Genomic DNA, 18371 nt, shown 5'->3' with positions numbered 1-18371 from the left:
GGATGGGATGGGATGGGATGGGATGGGGTAGAACAGAACAAAGTAACAGTAGAATAGGATGGAATGGAATGGCATGGAATGGAATGGAATAGACTGGAATTGGAATTGGAATGGAATGGAATAGATTGGAATGGAATGGAATGGAATGGAATGGAATGGAATGGAATGGAATGGAATGGAATGGAATGGAATGGAATGAGATGTAATGGATTTGAATAGAACAGAATAGAATGGAATTGGAATTGGAATGGAATGGGATGGAATAGAGTAGAATGGAATAGAATGGGATGGATTAAAATACAATAGAATAGAATTGGAACCAGAGTAGAATGGAATTAAATAGAATAGAATGGGATGGGATGGGATGGGATGGGATGGGATGGGATGGGATGGGATGGGATGGGATGGAGTGGAATGGAATGGATTTCAATAGAATAGAATAGAATGCAATTGGAGTTGAGCAGGAGCTGGTGAATTTCCAAAGGGTCTGGGAATCAGGGAATCTCATCCCAGCTCTTGAATGGGAAATGAACAAGCAAAACCTTGGGATGAGGGATCTTTGTGGGATCTCTCCTGACAGAACCTTTGCACTTCCAAGCTGGTGGAATTAGATTTTATTTTCAAACAGGCTGTGGAGTTTTGCCAGTTCAAATATTATGGATTCTCAGCTTCCCCCAAGGACAACTTGGATCTAATCTGGCCCAAATATGTGTGAGAGGCCCATTAAAGCCTTTTAACACCCCAAAACTGGTTTTATTAATACTCTGCCTGTGCTCCATCTGCTGCTCTGCTTGGCTGGAGCCAATGGATTTGGGAGCAATTCACTGCCCTGGTCCAAGGCCAAAATGGCCAAAATACCATATGGACAATTGGAAGTTAATTAGGATTTTAGAATTCAATATCTAAGGATGTTGTGATCCCTAAACCCTCAGTCTTCCTGAGTTTGGTCTCTTCCAGCAACCCTAAATATTTTCTCATTTGGAATTTTTCACTTTGCAGATGAAAATCCCTGGGTTCACAATCTTAAAATCAGCCCTTTTGGGGCAGTGATTTAATTTGCAACATCGTTGTGGCCCTTCTGGAATTGTCTGTTTTTAAAGTGAGCTGGAGTAGGGAATTTGGTGTCCCCAGAGACCTTGTTGAAGGGTGTGAATCAAGACTGCCTCTGGTGGAATCAGGACTGGAATCAATCTTCCAATGCCAGAGGAGTGTAAAACACAGAGATAGGAAGCATGACAATGTTTGTACTTAATTAGCCCATTGATTACTGATTAATTGACTGATTCCTGGGCAGGTTTTTTGCATTAATCCTTGATCATGCTCAGGGCACGAGGAACCACGATTTTGTCTTTGGCAGCACACCTGGAATACCACTAGTTTTAAGGTATTAAATTCCAGCATCTGAGTTGGGCTGAGTAAATAAAAATAAAAGCAATCTGTGACCAATAAGGAGCTTTTTGCCATCATTTTTCCAGGCAGGTCCCTTCCTGCTTTTCCTGGAAAATTCCTGTCTGAGGAGGCATCTCTGACACCCCAAAACTCAACACTGAGCACAAGTCCATGTTTAGCTCCTCCAGTCTCACAAGTTCTGTAGGAACAAGCTCTCCTGTACAGGAAACAGCCACTTGTCCCAGAAAACATTTTGAAATAAAAGGGATTTCCCTTCATTTTTCCAGGCTGGGAAATGTTATTGGATAAGGTTGAGCCACAGTTCAGTGTTTAAGGAAATCTGTAATGGCTTCTTTATGACACTTTCTGAGGAGAAACAAACCCTTTTATTTCATCAGTCTCTTCCTTTGGAGTCATCAAACACAGAATTAATTAAATAATTGCAGGGAGCGTCGATCGGGAATGAATTAAACCATTTTCCTGAACTTCTCCCCCACAGAGACTTGTGCCAGCACAGGAGAGGATGTGACACATGTCTGTGGCCCAGAAGTGACATTGATTGACAGTTTGACAAGTCCTGTCACTGTGGTTTATTTTTTACCAAGTAATCAAGTGTCTCTCTAATGGCTTTGGACAGTTGCTCCCAGTTTTGCTTCTCCTGTCCCCAGACAGCTGCTGGAGGGCCTGAGAGCTTTGTGGGGAGTAAAACTGAGGTGGAACTGGGATAAGGATGGAAATGGGAATCATCTCTTTTGTCTGACAGCTAAAACAAAATGAGCTGAAAGCAGGTTTTCCCTGAGCAAGAGAAAACGAGGGCAGTGATTGTCCAAAACTGCTCCTGGTATTTCCTAAGATCTTTTTGGGTTTGTAAAGTCTCCAAATTCCCTGGCATGGTGAAGGCAACAGCTCCAAGCTGATTTGTGGCATCCTGTAACCACGAGGTCCCGGTAAGAGCTCAGAGCTCTGTGCAAATTCCTTGCTCTCCCTGCCTAATTCCCAAGAAAGTAGGAGTCTCCAGCTCCTCTGGGCAGGGAGGCCCCACCATCCATCCCCTTGTCTTTGACCTCCAGCTGGGAAAATCTCCTGCAGGCAGGCAGGGCCTCATTGTGTCAGCACTGTGACCCTCTGGAATGGACACAAACAGCCCATGTCACACTGAGCCAGCACCAGAGGGGTTCTCTCCATCCCCTTTCCTGCCAAAGGCACCTCTGCCATTCCCAGGACATCCAGCAGTTCTTTCAAATGAGTCTGTGCAATATAAAGGAAAAGGACATAAAAAGAGAATAGTTTTTTTGCCCCGTTCCTGTGGGTTTTGTCAAATTTTTGGGGTTTATACTGAAGGTTTCAGAGGGAAGGGTGTGTTACCTGTGATGCCTGTGGAGATCCTGCCCTTGGTTTTGTTGTGCTTGCCATGGAAGACGTGGATGATCCATCAGGAAAACTCCTTTAGGGGGTCTGTGATTTCACACCAGTGGAATTCCCCACCCTCTGGATCAAGCTGTGATCCCAGGGAAGGAAAAGAAGGAGATGGAAGGAGGTGTGGAAGAGAGATGGAGAGGGAATTCTGACAAGGTCATGGAGTGATGGGGCAAAGGGGAATGGCTTCTTACTGCCAGAGGGCAGGGTTAGATGGGATATTGGGAAGGAATTGTTGGCTGGGAGGGTGGGGAGGCCCTGGCACAGGTTGCCCAGAGAAGCTGTGGCTACCCCAGCCCTGGAAGTGTCCAAGACCAGGTCGGAGCGACCTGGGACAGTGGAAGGTGTCCCTGCCCATGGCAGGGGGTGGGACTGGATGGGATTTAAGGTCCCTTCCAACCCAAACCATCCTGATTTCCATGAGTGCCTTGGAAATAGAGATGGCACAACACATGTCCAGGACAGTGACAACGTGAGTACAGGGTCAGAATCCCTGCTCTGTGTGGCCAGGAGTGTTTAAAATTGGGAAGCAGCAGGAGCAGCAATCCCAGACCATGTGAAGATGAGCTTTGCAAGAAAAGTTCCCACTTATATAAAGGACCTTTCAGGTGAAAAAAGACCCAAGTTTAAAGGTCTCCTGGAAAGAGGTTGTTAAATGTGAGAGCAAAGCTCTTTTGGAAGCAGCTGCTGTGTCTGTGAACACGTTTGCCTGCTCTGCTCCTGGGCTGCTGAGGCTTGGAACAGTAATGAGGGGGTGGCACTTTTTTGTGGGAATGAATGTATTTATTATCCAGAGACTTCAGAAATGCTGGATTCTCAACCGTCCATTAAGTTGCTCTTCAGAACGGTCCCACCCTTGCTTCTCAGCCTCCCCTCTATTTTTACATCCATTTAGAGGAGTGGGCTGGAGGAGTGATGGGATGTCTGTGGTTACGTGGGATGATGGGTGGAAAATAAATCCCGGGGCTCCCTCCAGCATCACAGGGCACTGGCACATCTGGAGCTTATCCCAGAGAGGTTTGGGTAGAATTGACATGGAAATGCATCCAAAAATGTGCCACTGTTGGATGGATCTGTGGGATTAGGGAAAAAGGAAAAGGTCCTGCCATCCTTCCTGCTGTAGGTGCTTTTGGGAGGTGGCAAAACTCAGATTCCTATAATTCGGGGTGTTAAGCATAAAACAAACCAGGGTCAGTCCAGGAGGGTTTCAGCTCTGCCCCGCTGAGTTGGAGACTCTTCCTAGACTTAAATTTGGTTTGGAAAACACAGTGACTTGGGGAACGTACATTTTGAGCTCCAAAAGGCCTTTCAGTACAAAAGACTGAAAATGCCCAAGGCCGAAGTCGTGTTGGGATAAGTGAAGTTAAGGGATGAGATGTGTTGGGATGGTTTGGCACCCAGTTGGACCCGAGTTCTGGCAGGACAGGAACATCTCCAAACACCCTGACAATGAGCTGTGCAGTCATTTCATCACACCTGTCCCATCCTCAGAGCCCTTGGGGTGTCAGTCACTGATGACAAAGGGCTCTGGCTGGTGAATTAAGAGCTGGGCCATGGAAAAGTTGCCCTTGGGGCAGCCCCGTGTCCACCAGGGCAGGGGGACCCCTAAAACAGCAGCCTGATGGTGGTGGGTGGTGTTTGTGTGAGGGGGTGGACAAGTGATGGGGCAGGAACTCCTGGTGTGTGTCAGGTGGGCGACAGAGCAGCTACACTCCTAACTGAGGGGGGATAAATCCAGAGCAATTCCTTTTGGGTTCAGAGGGAGATGTTTTCCGGAGTTCCCACAGAGCAGGGAAGGTCTAGGAAGTGCCCTGGGTAAGAAGCTGTTCAGAGATATTGAGGGGTATTCCTTGGGGACAACTCCCCAACAGGCAGAAGGAGATGCATGGCCTAATCCCAGAGCTCGGGGCGTGAGGAGAAAGGCTCTGGATGGCATAAGGAGGTTTGTTGACACCTCTGCCACAAGTCATTTCCAAAATGCTGCAGCTCTTCACCTCTGGAGGCCGGTTTCTCACACAGGATCAGCTCCCAGATCTCCTCAGCTGTTTGCCCTGTGTCCCCCATCCATCCCATATTTTTCCGGAGTCACCTCTCCCAGCAGTCGACGTTCGGGAGCGTTGCTGCCAGTCTGGCTCTGCTGGAGCTGTGCCAGGAAGCCCACGTGGTGTCTGCTCTCCAATTTCTCACTTCTGGGGTAATTTCTCAAGTACCAAACTTGCACTTTTCATGTCACAACACGTGACTTTGGGCAGGAATAAATTCCCACTGGGGCTGAAGGTGGCGGATTCCCAGCAGCACGGAGGTGAAGATGTGAGGTTGCTCGTGTTTTTACCCTCAGAAGATGTTCATAAATCCTATTTTTGAAGAGTTTCTGAGGTGTGGGCAATAAAGAATGAGGTGGATGAGCTTAAAATAGAACATGAGGGTGTTTGGCAGGGGAAAATACTTTGGCTTCATCTGGCTGAGGCGAAATCTTCCTGGGGCTGTTGCAGCTTCGAAGCTCAGCAGAAACAAACTGGTTTGTAGAGGTTTAGGGGAGAATTAGTAAAACAGAATAAGGGAATTATTTGGGTTGGAAAAGTCCTCCAGGATCATTGAATCCAGTCACTCCCCCAGGACTGCCAAGGCCACCACTGACCTATGTCCCCCAAGTGCCACATCCACAGGGATTTTGAACAGTATCAGGGATGGGGATTCCACCCCTGATCTGACCCCAAAGGCACTTAAACCCCTCTTCTAAAATCTACTTCCTGAACCCCTTTACAATTCATCTTCTAAAAAGAGGGAGCCTAAAAGCCATTAATCCAAAGCAGCATCACACCAAGAAGGAAAGGGGTGAGCAGAGCTGGAGAGAACAGCCCAGAAATCTGAAAAACATACATGAAAAATTAAAGGCAGCTCTAAAACACCTCCTTGCTGCAGCCCCACGTGCTCCTGGTTGTTTGTTGGAGTTTTTGCAGCAGCTCTTCCCAGAGCTGTGTGTTTTCCCTGGGGAGAACATCAAATGAACACTGGCTTCCTTGCTCCTATTGATTGTGGAGATGATATTAAATTAAAATAAAGGCAGAGAACAACTTTTGATTTCTTGGGCGAGGAGTCTCATCAATTTTGTTCGATGTGTTTTCACCTCATTTTCTGTTTCTGCATCATCACAAGGCCCAGCAGAGCCAGAGGCCCTTCAGGGGCAAATCCATACAAGGAGAAAGGAAAGGATATTTTCCTTCTGTCCCTGATATTTTCATGTCAAGGGGGTTTGATCCTCTGGCTTGTTATTTTTGATTCAAGGTGACAAGATGTGGCAGGAAGGGAGCAGGGCCTGTCTGAGGAACTGGGGTTTCCAGGGGGAAAATCAGACACTCCTGAGCCCATTCCTGATTCTTGGATCCAGACACCCATGGAATGTGGATCATCCTGAGGGACTACAGCTTTTGCTTCCATGAGGAGGCTTGTTTGGGGTTATTTGAGGGATGAAGAAGAGCCAAGAAACAAACCCCATCTCTCTTTGCCCTTTAACCCCCCAAAAAAGGAGAAGGACCGGTGATTGAGTCCCAACCCGGAGGGTTTTAAAATAGGTGTGGATGTGGCACTTGGGGACACGGTGGTCTTGGCAGTGCTGGGTTGGACTCGATGGCCTTAAAGGTCTTTTCCAACCTCAATGATCCCATAATTCCATGAATACACATTTGTCTCCACCTGCCCAAAATAACCCTGGAGTCTCAGTAAGTGTCTGGCTGGAAAACCTTTCCCAAAGCCACAGTTTTCCTGCGGTCTGAGAGTGGTTAGATTTATTTCAGGTTGATTTTTCTAAAACCCCCCCAGTATTGGAAATTTCAGGAGTGGTTTTTTGAGCTGGGTTCAGAGGTGGTTTTTTTAGAGGTGGTTTTTAGAGGTGTTTTTTTGCTGGATTTGCCAGCAGGTGCTGGTGGTGCCTCAGATGGAACTCGTGGCCACCCAGGACTGTGTTTGTCGTGGTTCAGACTCAGTTAAGGACTGTTATTAAAGATTAGGGGATTCAGAACTTGTCTGGGGGGATTATCCAGCTGCAAAGATCAGGAGAACCTCTTGGTGCTCCATGAGTTTTGTCACCTGGATCCCATCCCTCGTGGATGAGCAGGGTACACGGACAGCCGTCACCACCTGTGCCCGTGGAATTAGGGGGTCTTTAAGGTCCCTTCCCCCCCCAAACCATCCTGGGATTCTACTGGACCGTGTGTCAAGCTGGGAGAATTTTAGGGAAAATACCCTTGGAGTGAAGTAGAGTTGGTTTAACACTCCTGGCCAGGCAGGTCAGGGTGGAAAGTGGGATTGTGGGGGAAATGGGAAGACTGTGGAATGATGAATGTCCTGGAGAAGAAATTATTCTCTTCTAATGAAGTGGAGGGTGAGCAGGATATTTGTGATTGAGGATCATCATTAATGTTCCACCTGCAATCACTGGGGCTGCAAATAACCTTCTGAGGAGCTCTGTGATTGCTGAAAGGCTTCAGATATTCCTGAGTACGACAACAACGGAGTTTCATGCCTAAAAAAAATCTCTGTTAAACTGCTGCTTAGCCAACATTAACTCCAGCAATTTTTAATTAACCTGATTTAGAAGCCAAACATATCCCTGATGAAAATGAGAGGGTAGAACACACAGTCATTTATTCCACTGCAGTGGCCACGAGTGGTGATTGAGATTTATTCCAGTGAACTTCAGAATTTGGCCACGGGGTTTAGGAATTGGCACGTGGTGGAAGAGATTTGGGGCGTGGAGGGAGAGATTCCAATGGCATTGTGTGGACGCTCGGAAAGGGGGAGGCCAGACCTGCTATATTTTTAATATTTTAATGTTCTAAAATATTGAAAAAAGAGGAGTATGAATTGACTGCTAATTAAATCTTTCCAGCCTTTTTTGGCAGTGTCTGAGGGAAGGAAGCCTCTCCAAGGGTCACTTTTCACCCTTGAGTTGGTTCTGCTCTGGGATGGTGTCCAAGGGGACAAACCGTGGTGGCAAGGTCAGCAAAGCCAAATTCTCCACCAGAAAAGGAGGATTAATGTGTCCTGCTCTGTCTGCCCAAGGGATTTGTGCAGGAGCACGTGAGAAGGGATGGAGTTATCCAGGTGTTGCTGTTTCCAGGGGGAAGACTTCCAAGAAATGGAAGGAAACCAAAGCAGAATGATGACAAGGGATGGGATCTGAAGGGATGCCTGGAGCTGTGCCAGGGGAGGGTCAGGTTGGATCTCAGGGAAAAGTTCTTCCCCCGGAGGGTGGTGGGCATGGAACAGGCTCCCCAGGTTGGGCAGTTCCAAACCTGCCGAAGCTCAAGGAGCCCTTGGACAACACCCTCAGGGACAGGGGGGGATTGCTGGGGTGTCCTAGAGCTGGACTGGATGATCCTTGTGGGTCCCTTCCCACTCAGGGTATTCCATGATTTTCTAAAAATGGAGCAGCCTAAGGTGGGGAGGTTTTTGTCTGTGGAATCCACAGAGAACAAGAACTTCCATGGAGTGAGAGTTGGCTCAGACACCTGCACTGGGTGTGGGGCACTCAGAGTCTGTCCAGCCCTGCTCAGGTGATTCTCCCTGAACTCTCCATGACCCATCCAAGTGAAGCTGATGAAAACTGAAGCCTTTTCCAAAGAGCCCATTAAATCCCCTCCCGCGGCTCCGAGGGGTCGGAGCTGCCGCGTGCGTTCCTTCCAGGTGGCCTGGCAGGGAATCGGGGCCCTCCCGGGATGGCACTTGTGCAGCCAGGAGTGAAAACAAGCCTGGCATGTTTTCCTACAGCATCCCTTCAGCAGGAAACTCTGGATAATGGGAGCGCTGAGCGCTGGGCTGGGTGCTGAGCTCTGCCAATGCTGCCGTGCAGCCAAGGAAAACCTTTCCAAGCCGGTTTTCCATGGCTGAATTCAACATTCAGAGCATGTGTTTCCTCAGTGCTTTTCTTCCAAGCCCAGTGCACATCCCTGTTTTCTGTATTCTGGTCATTGCCCTCATTTTCTACAGGAATAAGGATGAAATATTGATGATGTCACATGGACATTCCCAGTTTTTCCTACATCCTGGGAATACAGCCGTGTTTTCCCTCCCGGCTGTGCCCGTTCCCTCTCTGCTCACACATGTTTGTTACTTTCCGGGGGTGTTATCCTGGCTGCCTGTTGATAAAAATCCTGATTTGTTTGGTCTCATTCCAGGTTATCCCACGGGATATCCCACGGCTGCCCCGGCCTACAACCCCAACATGTACCCGACCAGCAGCCCCGGCTACGCCCCAGGTAAAACCCCTCTGTGGAGGAGGGAATTCCAGCAGTTTCCATGTGCTTGTCAGCCAATCCCTTCCTGGGAAGAAGCCTTTGTTGGGGGTCTTCCCTTCCTAACTCTGCCATTAACTTCACACCTTCCTTTGGGAATATTTGTCTGTGTTGCAAAGCACTTTGGAACTACGAGTTATATCTTGATACGAATCCCAGGAATTTTGCAGCCCTCAGCACTGGGATATCAGCAGATTGATGGCACTGATTCCCTTCTCTATGTGTGTCCTGCTCTCCTTCCATGCCACAGCTGCAGGAATGTCAGGAGCTGTGTCCTGTTTGGGGTCTGGATCTCCCATGCCTTGTCTTTCCCGTGGCACTGCCAGAGTCTGTCCCTGTGCCTCCTCCTGTCCTTCACAAACTTGGGCCAAACCTGGGAATTCTTCTTCCCCTTTGGCAGCACCAGCTGCTTTCTTCCCTATAAAATCTCGTTTTCCCCTGGTATTCCCAGGGATCTGTTGGGTTTGATTTGGGTTGGTGTGCTTCTGGGAAGGTCTTTAGCTGCATTTCTTCCCACTAAAAACCTTCGGAAATGAGTTTTGTCCCTGCGCTGGCCACCCTGAAATTCCCCCAGAGGATAAACCACTGGAAGAATAAAGGGAAAAGAGCTCCACAGACTAAGAAAAAGCCCATAAATTTATTAGTAGCTTGTCCTGCCAGAGCCTGGCAACGTCCTCCCTGCTCAGCCAGGGATGTAAATCCTGCAGCATTCTGGAATGTTGGCCTGGAGCTTGGAGTGGAAGGTGTTCCTCGCCCCACAGCACAGGGTTGGAACTGGATGATCCTTAAGATCCCTCCCAACCCAAACCATTGTAGGATCCTATGACTCTTCTTGGGATTGGCACTGTAGGAATAGGGACCTGGAGCCAGCCCTGATCCCTTCCCTCTCCCAGTGTCAGGTTTCTGGTGGATTTTTGCTGATGTTTGAGCCCCAGAATAGGATAAATTCCTCACCAGTTTATTCCAAAGGAGCCTTTCCCAAGCAAAAGGATGAATTGGACTCCATGATCCTTGTGGGTCCCTTCCAGCTCAGGATATTCTGGGATTCTACCAATTCCAATTCAGGTTCCTGCCTTGCGTGATTTTCCTGTTGCTTTTTTCCACAGTTTTTAGAGGGAGAGACACAAGACACACCCCCAGCATTGCAAACTCTACTGGTTGCAATAAACCAGCATTTATTTAGGATTTTTCTAGGATACTGTTCTTCCAAAAAAAGGCCTTTTAAGTTGGTAAAAATGAGCATCTCAAATCACTGCTGCAGAGACACAATAAAAATAAAATAATAAATGTCTTCATTAAGCTGCCTGTTCCCTCCCAGGCTTTCTGCCTTCCCACAGTGGTTGTTGTGGTTTAACTCCCTTCATCAAGGCTTCTCTTTTTATTTTCCTGAAAGTAGGACACACACTTTCCTCCTGGAGCCTTTAGCTGCACTTATTAATAATGCAGGGGAGAAGGACGGTTTACAGCAATGCCCTTGCATTGCAGAACAAGAGTATTCCAAAATCAGGAATTGTGGGACGGGATGGAGGCTCTGAAATCCTGGAATGGGTTGGGTTGGAAGGGTTCATAGATTTTCTTTTCCCATTTCAGTATGACTAAGGGTCCTCTGCAGGGACCCAGAGCTCACATTGTTTGCTCAGTTCCCACCTGGATTAAACAGATAAGGAATAAAAGCTCTTGATTTTATTTATTTTAAGGTGGGAGGCAAAACCAGATCCAGAAGACACTGGTTGGAGGTGGCCCTTAAAATGATATTAAATAATCATAGCTGGCTTGTGACCCCTGAGAGTTGCAGCTCTTCAAAGGACCAGGAGATATTAGTGTTCTGGAAGCCTCCTTGGTTCGCCTTCTGTGCAGCTTTAAGTGATGGATTCTCCAAGAATCCATGATTTAATGTTCAGAACGTGGGATTCTCCACCCCAAATTGCCTGGATTTTGTGGTGGGTTTGATGTGGAGAGGGAAAACCTCAGAGGAAGGACTGAGTGCAAATAAATTGTGTCAGTCTCGGAGATTAAAAAACCTCTGGGAAATCCAGAGGCAAAAAAGAATCTGATCCTGAATAAAAGCAGAAGGGAAGGAGTGTTTCTGTCCCAGGGTTGGAGTTGGGTCTCCAGTGGGATGTTGCTGAGTGCAGTGTGCCATGGAAAATAAACCAGGCAGCTTGGAAATCCTTCATCACTCCCAAAGCTTTGGGAGAGGGTGAGGCTGGAGCAGGAAGTGATCAGTGCCTGAGTGGAGGAGAAACTGGGCTTGGATCTCTCACTTCCCACAAACCTCCTGGTTTCACAGAATCCCAGACTGGCTTGGGGTGGAAAGGACCTTCCAGATCATCTCTTTCCACCCCCTGCCATGGGCAGGGACACCTTCCACTAGACCAGGTTGCTCCAAGCTTTGTCCTGCCTGAATTCTGTTGGTCCCTCCTCAAATTCCACAAGGTTTGGCTCTTGAGATTCTTCTGGATTCTTTTCCTTGGCACCATACATACTCTTCCACAAACTGGGACACAGGGAGACCTGCCCAAAGCCACTGCTGGCCTTCCCATGGTTCCTGAGGACCACCCAACACTGGGACAGGACGGTCACAGCGACCAGTGGTGGTGCCTCCAAGGGTTTTCCTGGGAATAAAATGCCTCGTGCCCGAGGCTCAGCCCATTTTCCTGCTGGGAATCACAAGGCCGAGGGCAGCCCTTGCTGGTTTGGAGGGACAGAGGTGACCATCTGGGGAGGGATGGTGGACACAGATCTGCAGGTCCCTCAGCTCAGTTGTTGTCCGTAAAAGGTGGGAGTGGAAGGGAAAGAGTAGCAAAATGATTCCATAAATGTGGGAATTGTCTCTCCACTGCTGTGTGTGACTCCTCTTCTCTGCCTCCACCCAAGCCACCCTCCTGATGAAGCAAGCCTGGCCTCAGACCTCCTCGTCCTGTGCCACCGAGGGCACCTTCCACCTCCCGGTGGACACCGGCACCGAGAACAGAACCTACCAGGCCTCTTCTGCAGCTTTCAGTAAAGACACCTTTCCTTTCTGGGGTTTGATTGCCTGATCTGGGCCCCTTTTGGGTGTTTATTTAGAAATGGGGTTATTTGGGATTGTATTTGGGTTGGGAGGGATCTTAAAGACCATCTCCTTCCAACCTTCCTGTCTTGGGCACCTTCCACTAGCCCAGGTATCTCCAAGCCTGGTCCATCCTGGACTTGATGGATGTGTTAAAGCCATGAGAAAAGAGAGCACTGACCCTCCTGCTGCTCCCCCAGAGGAGGAATTCTCCTGGAAGTGGAGAAGGTGAAACCTCTCCCTCAACTGTTTGGTCCCCAGGAGCGACCTGGTGTTTATCTCCAAAGGGACATTATTTCCTACTCCCTTTAAATGGAAAGAATTCCAAACTAAAGCCTGATTTTCAAGGGACAGGGCTGAAATTCTGGCTGAGCAGAAGCAGGGGGAGGAGATGCTGTTCAGGGATCACTGTCAAACAGGCTTTTCCAGGTGGAGCCTTGGAATCTCATCCCTGAGGAGGACAAATGTTTCCTCTGGGAGGGCTGATAAGCTCCCTGATAAGGCAGAACCTTTTAAAAGCCTTTGTGAGGCTTTCTCTTGGAAAAGGGATGTCCCTACAATTCTTTGGGGACATGGTGCCTAAAGTCACACCAGGCCAAATTTGACCAAGTTGTGAATATTTGGAAAAATACCAGTTTGTAATTAGTAAAAAATTAGATCTTGTTTGGTGAAATCAGCAATTTTAACAGAAACTGGAGCTTAAAGGCTCATTGTTGTCCCCATCTCCAGGCACCTCTCAGGGTGCTGAGGACTGGTAGCTCCCAAGATCTTTTTTGGAGAAAACAAATCCAGAATTGAAAAAAAAAAAATCCACTGGATGGAAAAACAAGAGGCTGAAGGCTTTCATTTTTTTTAGTTTATCTAAAAAAAAGCACAACTTGGAAGTATTCTTGAGGGTTTTCCCCATTTAGCAGTTAAGCAATAATGTTTAATTAATGGAGCCTCTAAAGGTTGGGAATTCAGGTGCTGTGACATCCCATCCTCGGGGCAGGTCACACCTCCTTTAGATGTTGCACCTTCCATGAGGTTTTATGGCACTTCCCTGCCAGGATCCTTCATTTTAGAGTATTCCCCACGTACTCAGCCTCTCCCAAATGCTGCAAAATGAGTTTAAGTTTCTTTAGGCCTTTGATAAAGTCTCAGTGTGGGACTTGGATGCTCCGGATAATGGGCAAGACCAGGGGATGCATTTCCTTTTCCTTAAATTCAAGCAGAAGAAAGAGAACAATTCCAATCTGCCCTGTGAGGATCACAGAACCTTCAAGGGATGAAATATTTCAAGGCACACATCATTTTCCCCTGGTGGGTGTCACAGAATCCTGGAATCCTGGAATGGTGTGGGATCTTGAAGGGATTTGTTCCAAACCCTGGTGATGGGCAGGGACACCTTCTACTATCCCAGGTTGCTCCAAGCCCTGTCCAGCCTGGCCTTGGACACTTCCAGGGGTGGAGCAGCCTCTCCTTTGGGCAAATTCTTCTCCATGGGATATCAGTAGATGCTGATGTGTCCCTCCATGCCCAGGGAGCAGCCAGTGTTCCATGACCAGCACCCCGAGCTCCTCACGTGTGTGTGGCCCAGCTCTGCTGCTGCAAATCCAAGCCTAAAGCTGGGATTACTCCTGTCTTTTCCAGGATACACCGCAGGGACTCCCTACAAGGTGCCACCGACCCAGAGTAACAACGCTCCTCCTCCCTACTCGCCGTCTCCCAACCCGTACCAGACTGCCATGTACCCCATCCGAAGTGCCTACCCCCAGCAGAACCTGTACACACAGGTAGGTGGGGCCTCCCGGGGGGTGGGACCTCCCCACCACATCCCAACACAGCTCCAAGCTCCCTGTGGGAATCTCCTCGGCTCCCAGGGCTGAGCACCCACGCCCGTGCGGGGTGGAGAAGCTTGTAGTGGGGCTTCGGGATGGTGGGGTGCCTCTCCTGCCTCCTCTGTTGGATGTCAGGGTACATCCCCATGGATCAGCCCTGCTGGGAGTTGGGACCTTTCCTCTCGAATCACACTGGCTACCAGGGATAGTCCTGGATGATCCCTGCACCCCGCTCTCCCCACCCAGCCCAGCTCTCAAACGCTGCTCTTCCTCAAGGCTCCTGGTGAGTCTGGGTCACCCCGAGGTCCCTTTGCTGCTGGTCATTGGCATCACCCTCCTGCCACCTCCCCTGTGTCCCCTTCACCAGCACCAGCCATGATCCGGATTCGTGTCCTCCTGGAGCAGCTCCTCCCTCAGCACCTGGATGGGATTTCCAGGCCCACCTTCCCTGCTGCTGCACGGCCACCACCTCCAGCCATGTGCTGGGGCCAAGAGCCTCTGCAGGGATGCAGTTCAGGCCAGATGTCCTCCAAAAACCACCTTAATTCCCATTCCCACTGAAGATCATGAACTTCCCAGAGCCATCTGGCCCTTCAGCTTCCCTGGCTTTTCCTCTCCTCTTTCCTGTCCAAAGACCAACTTCTCCAGCAGTGCTGGAGCTACCTGTCCTGGGGATGGTCTTTCTGTCCCTCATGTTTCAGGCCCTTCATTGTTTTGGGTGTGGAGCTTTTTCTGTTGGCTCCTTTTATTCCCTTGTTTCCAGAGTCTCTGAGTCTGGGCAGCCTGGATTTTGGAGCCCTGTTGGAAACCCAAGGAGATGATACACATCCCAAACAAGCACCTCGGGATCATCCAAGAGCCACTTGTCCTTTTCTTCCATCTCTTGTTCCTTTTCCACACCAGCAGCCAAAGTCTTGGTGTCCAGGCCCTGTTTCATCCCACCAAATGGTGGTTTGTCCCCAATGGATTGACTCCTTGATCCATGATGCTGATCCCCCCTCAGTCCTGTTGCCTCCATCCATCCCACACATCCACAGGGTCAGCTTCACCATTCCTTGCCCAGGTCTCCCAAGTCACGGGAGAGACACCCCGGGAAACAACCAGCCCTTTGGCAGTGCTTGAATCCCAGGATCTTTTAGGTTGGGAAGGCTCTGTAAAAACATGGAATGACGGTGGGTTTTCTCCCCTCCTTCTCCACCAGGGAGCTTATTACACCCAGCCGGTGTACGCGGCGCAGCCCCACGTCATCCATCACACCACCGTGGTCCAGCCCAACAGTATCCCGTCGGCCATCTATCCCGCTCCGGTGGCCGCGCCCAGGACCAACGGAGTGGCCATGGGAATGGTCGCCGGGACCACCATGGCCATGTCAGCAGGTAAGCAGGGAAGTCTTTCCACGCTCCGCACTTCCATCTCCCGGTGGGATGCATCCAGGCAGCCCGCGCAGGAGACTTATCCCGGATGAAAAATTCCCAGCCTTAAATTCTTTCCTCTGACTGTCCCATAAGTATGGGAATCCCCAGGCTTGTCCGCTCCAAACAGCTGGATTTCTCTCCTCAAGTTCCCTTTTTTTAGGGCTCTTATGGCCTTGTTTTTGTTCAACATTATCCTTGGTTTCTCCCTCCCGATTCCTCCACATTTTGTGTGCAGGATTCCTTGGATTGCTGGCACATGGTGGGCTGGGTTTATTTGTTTCCAAAGCCTGTATTTCTCTCATTAACAATTCTTATTGTATATTGAATTATGCCAAGAAATGCATCATTCATCCTTTTGCATCTGCACTGGCTGGGAAATAGGGCCCTATTATGGGATGCAAGCCCTGTTCCAAGCAGGCAGGGGTGTGACAGGAACCACTTGGAGATATTTACTGTCGCTTACTCTGAGAAATGGATTAATTAATGCATGTGGGATGTGTTAGATTTCCATTAATTTGTAGAGAGATACCCAGAAACCAGGAATTTGGTTTGAGCACCCAGTTGCTCTGGGAACGGAGCAGTCCAGGGCTGTTCTCCCTTCCCATGTAGGCACTGTGCAAATTCCAGCTTAAAATTCCTCTGGCTGAAAAAAGAGGTTACACCAGGCAGTGCCTTCATGGCTGGGAGAGGATCAATCCTGCTGCATCCCAAGGCTCTGGGTGTTTAAAGGAAGCAAAAGAACTCCTGGGAGATGAGTGGCAAAGCTCTTCCCAAGTTTCCCTGGAAGAGCTCTTGGGGGTTTTTTCTCACCTCCCTTTGCATCCCTTCTCCCTTCGAGTTTGATCCTTGGGTGTTTCAGATCTCCTGTTGTAGTTTAGCCCAGTGCCTTCAGTGGGTAAACGATGTCAGCAGGTCAGCTGGGCTGGTCTTTAGGGACAAGGAAAATTGAAAAAAAAAAACAACAAGGAAAACCCTTAAAAAGACAAGGCGATGACCAAAAGTACCATGGAAAACACCCTGGAGCTTCAGGTGTGTTTGTTCCACTCATGGCACTGGTTGATCCCAACGACAAGTCCAGCACCTTCCAGTGAGGTCTCACGGGCAGAAGAATATTTGGGATGATGGAAAAGCTAAAAGGAGGCAGCTGGTGCTGTTCCTGCCCCTGGGATGGGCACCACTTCCCTGAGGGAGCTCTCCTTGATCCGTGTTTCCCTTGCAGGAACCTTGTTGACCACCCCCCAACACACCGCCATCGGAGCACATCCCGTGTCCGTGCCAACGTACAGGGCTCAAGGAACCCCCACCTACAGCTACGTACCTCCACACTGGTAATCCACTGGCCAATCCATGTGAGTGATCCCTCTGCTCTGCCCTTGGGCATAAATTAACCTCCAGACCTCAGCCAGCCTGGCCTGGGACACTCCCAGGGATGGGGCAGCCACGGCTTCTCTGGGCAACCTGTGCCAGGGCCTCCCCACCCTCACAGGGAGGAATTTCTTCCCAGTATCCCCTCTGGCAGCTTAAAAACATTCCCCCTTGTCCTATCGCTGCATTCCCTTATCCAGAGTCCCTCCCATCACTGGGATATGGGTTTTTTCCCTATTAAAAGTGGATCTCCCTTGATGATCTTGGAGATCATCCTGTCCATGAGCACCAGAGTTGCTGCACATCCCTGTGGTACCCAGGATCCCAGAAATCCCAGGGTTCCTGCATGTCCCTGTGATGCTCAGGATCCCAGAAATCCCGGGGTTACTGCATGTCCCTGTCATGCCCAGGATCCCAGAAATCCTAGAGTTACTGCACATCCCTGTCATGCCCAGGATCCCAGAAATCCCAGGGTTACTGCACATCCCTGTCATGCCCAGGATCCCAGAAATCCCAGCTGCTTGTTCCTCGTTCATGGTGTCCAATTAACGCAGTTGATGGGAACACTGGGAGTCAGCGGATATCCCACCCAGCCCTGAGCTTATCCCAAATCTCTCCTTGGTGGGCAATTAGCAGGGAGCATCCCATCTTCATATCCTTGGCATTGGATCCCACCACTGAGCTCAAGGAATTGTCCTCAGAGATGGTTAAATTCCATATGGACTGTCTCTACGTGGTGCAGGAGTGCAGAGAACAGCCCTGATCTTCCAGAACTTGCTTCTAACTCCCTGGTTTTGGGTGTTTTCTCTTTCCCAGATCCGGAATCAAACATTGTATGCAACTCCACAAGTCTTACATCGGTGCCCCGGCCCCTGGGCCGCAGCACCTCGTCTGTTTGCAAGAACAAAACTCAACAAACCGAGTGCAAGGGTCACTTTATGCATCCTTTAGTGGTTTTTGTAAAAGCTGCTTTTTCTAATCTTCTGCCTCTCTTTGATTTTCCCCTCCCGTCCCCCTCCCACATAAATCGTGTAACACACATGACTGACACCGAGCAATAGTAAAGTTCTCTCTCTTTGGTCCTTGGAAAGCTCAGAATCTTCACTTTGCCAGCTGAGTGGTGCAAAGATCCCCCCACTTCGTGTTCTTTTGGGTTCTTCTGTCGTCGTCGTCGTTGCCCGAGCCTAGATTTGCAGCGTGGTTGATGTTCGGGGGACTGTGAAAAGCACAGCGCTGGTTTTAATTTAGACAGGCAGGTTTGTTCCCGTTTTTCTTTTTCTTTTTTAGTCGGAGATGATCAATTATTCAATCTTCCGTCACGTATTCCGAGCAAAATTGGTGTCTTCCAGAATAGCTGTCGTGGTAGGTTCGAAATCTGCAGTGGAATTCTGAACTCATCCTTTCTTTTTGTAGGAGTAAGAGGATATAAATGTGGGTAGCGCTTTTGTCGTAGGGAGGGCGAGGACTGGTCACCGGTGGGGGCCTTGGGCTGCTCTTCCAACTGGGAAAATGGATGGTGGCTGATGGGAAGGGACATGTGCCCTGGGAGCAGCTTGGGAAAATGAGGTGCTCCCCGTCAGCCACGTCCTGGGGCTGCGGGAGGGAGAAGGGGAGAGGTGGG

At 49.3% G+C, this 18371-nt stretch overlaps 2 protein-coding genes across 4 annotated transcripts in view; one reads left to right on the top strand and one right to left on the bottom strand.

Annotated features, from left to right (window-relative positions):
* FAM168A (family with sequence similarity 168 member A) overlaps window positions 1-17840 on the top strand; it is a 46581-nt gene extending 28741 nt beyond the window's left edge. For 2 of the 3 annotated variants that reach the window (XM_029961506.1, XM_029961507.1), the window contains exons 3-8: window positions 8982-9062; window positions 11976-12101; window positions 13783-13925; window positions 15172-15346; window positions 16605-16734; window positions 17567-17840. In XM_029961506.1, the coding sequence (XP_029817366.1) occupies window positions 8982-9062; window positions 11976-12101; window positions 13783-13925; window positions 15172-15346; window positions 16605-16717 (638 nt within the window). In that variant the 3' untranslated portion in view covers window positions 16718-16734; window positions 17567-17840. Of the gene's footprint in view, window positions 1-2929; window positions 2962-8981; window positions 9063-11975; window positions 12102-13782; window positions 13926-15171; window positions 15347-16604; window positions 16735-17566 lie in introns of those variants that run through there. The other variant, XM_018077084.2, reaches the window with a different exon arrangement.
* Window positions 17841-17851: 11 nt separating this feature from the next.
* Window positions 17852-18371, bottom strand: part of RELT (RELT TNF receptor) — a 9353-nt gene continuing 8833 nt past the window's right edge. The window contains exon 6 of the mRNA XM_029961472.1: window positions 17852-17966. Coding sequence (XP_029817332.1) covers window positions 17852-17966 — 115 coding nt within the window. The remainder of the gene's footprint in view (window positions 17967-18371) is intronic.

Source organism: Manacus vitellinus, unplaced genomic scaffold (assembly GCF_001715985.3).
Source record: "Manacus vitellinus isolate BGI_N305 unplaced genomic scaffold, ASM171598v3 scaffold_35_pilon, whole genome shotgun sequence".
NCBI lineage: Eukaryota > Metazoa > Chordata > Aves > Passeriformes > Pipridae > Manacus > Manacus vitellinus.
This window is presented reverse-complemented; position numbering and strand designations above follow the sequence as displayed.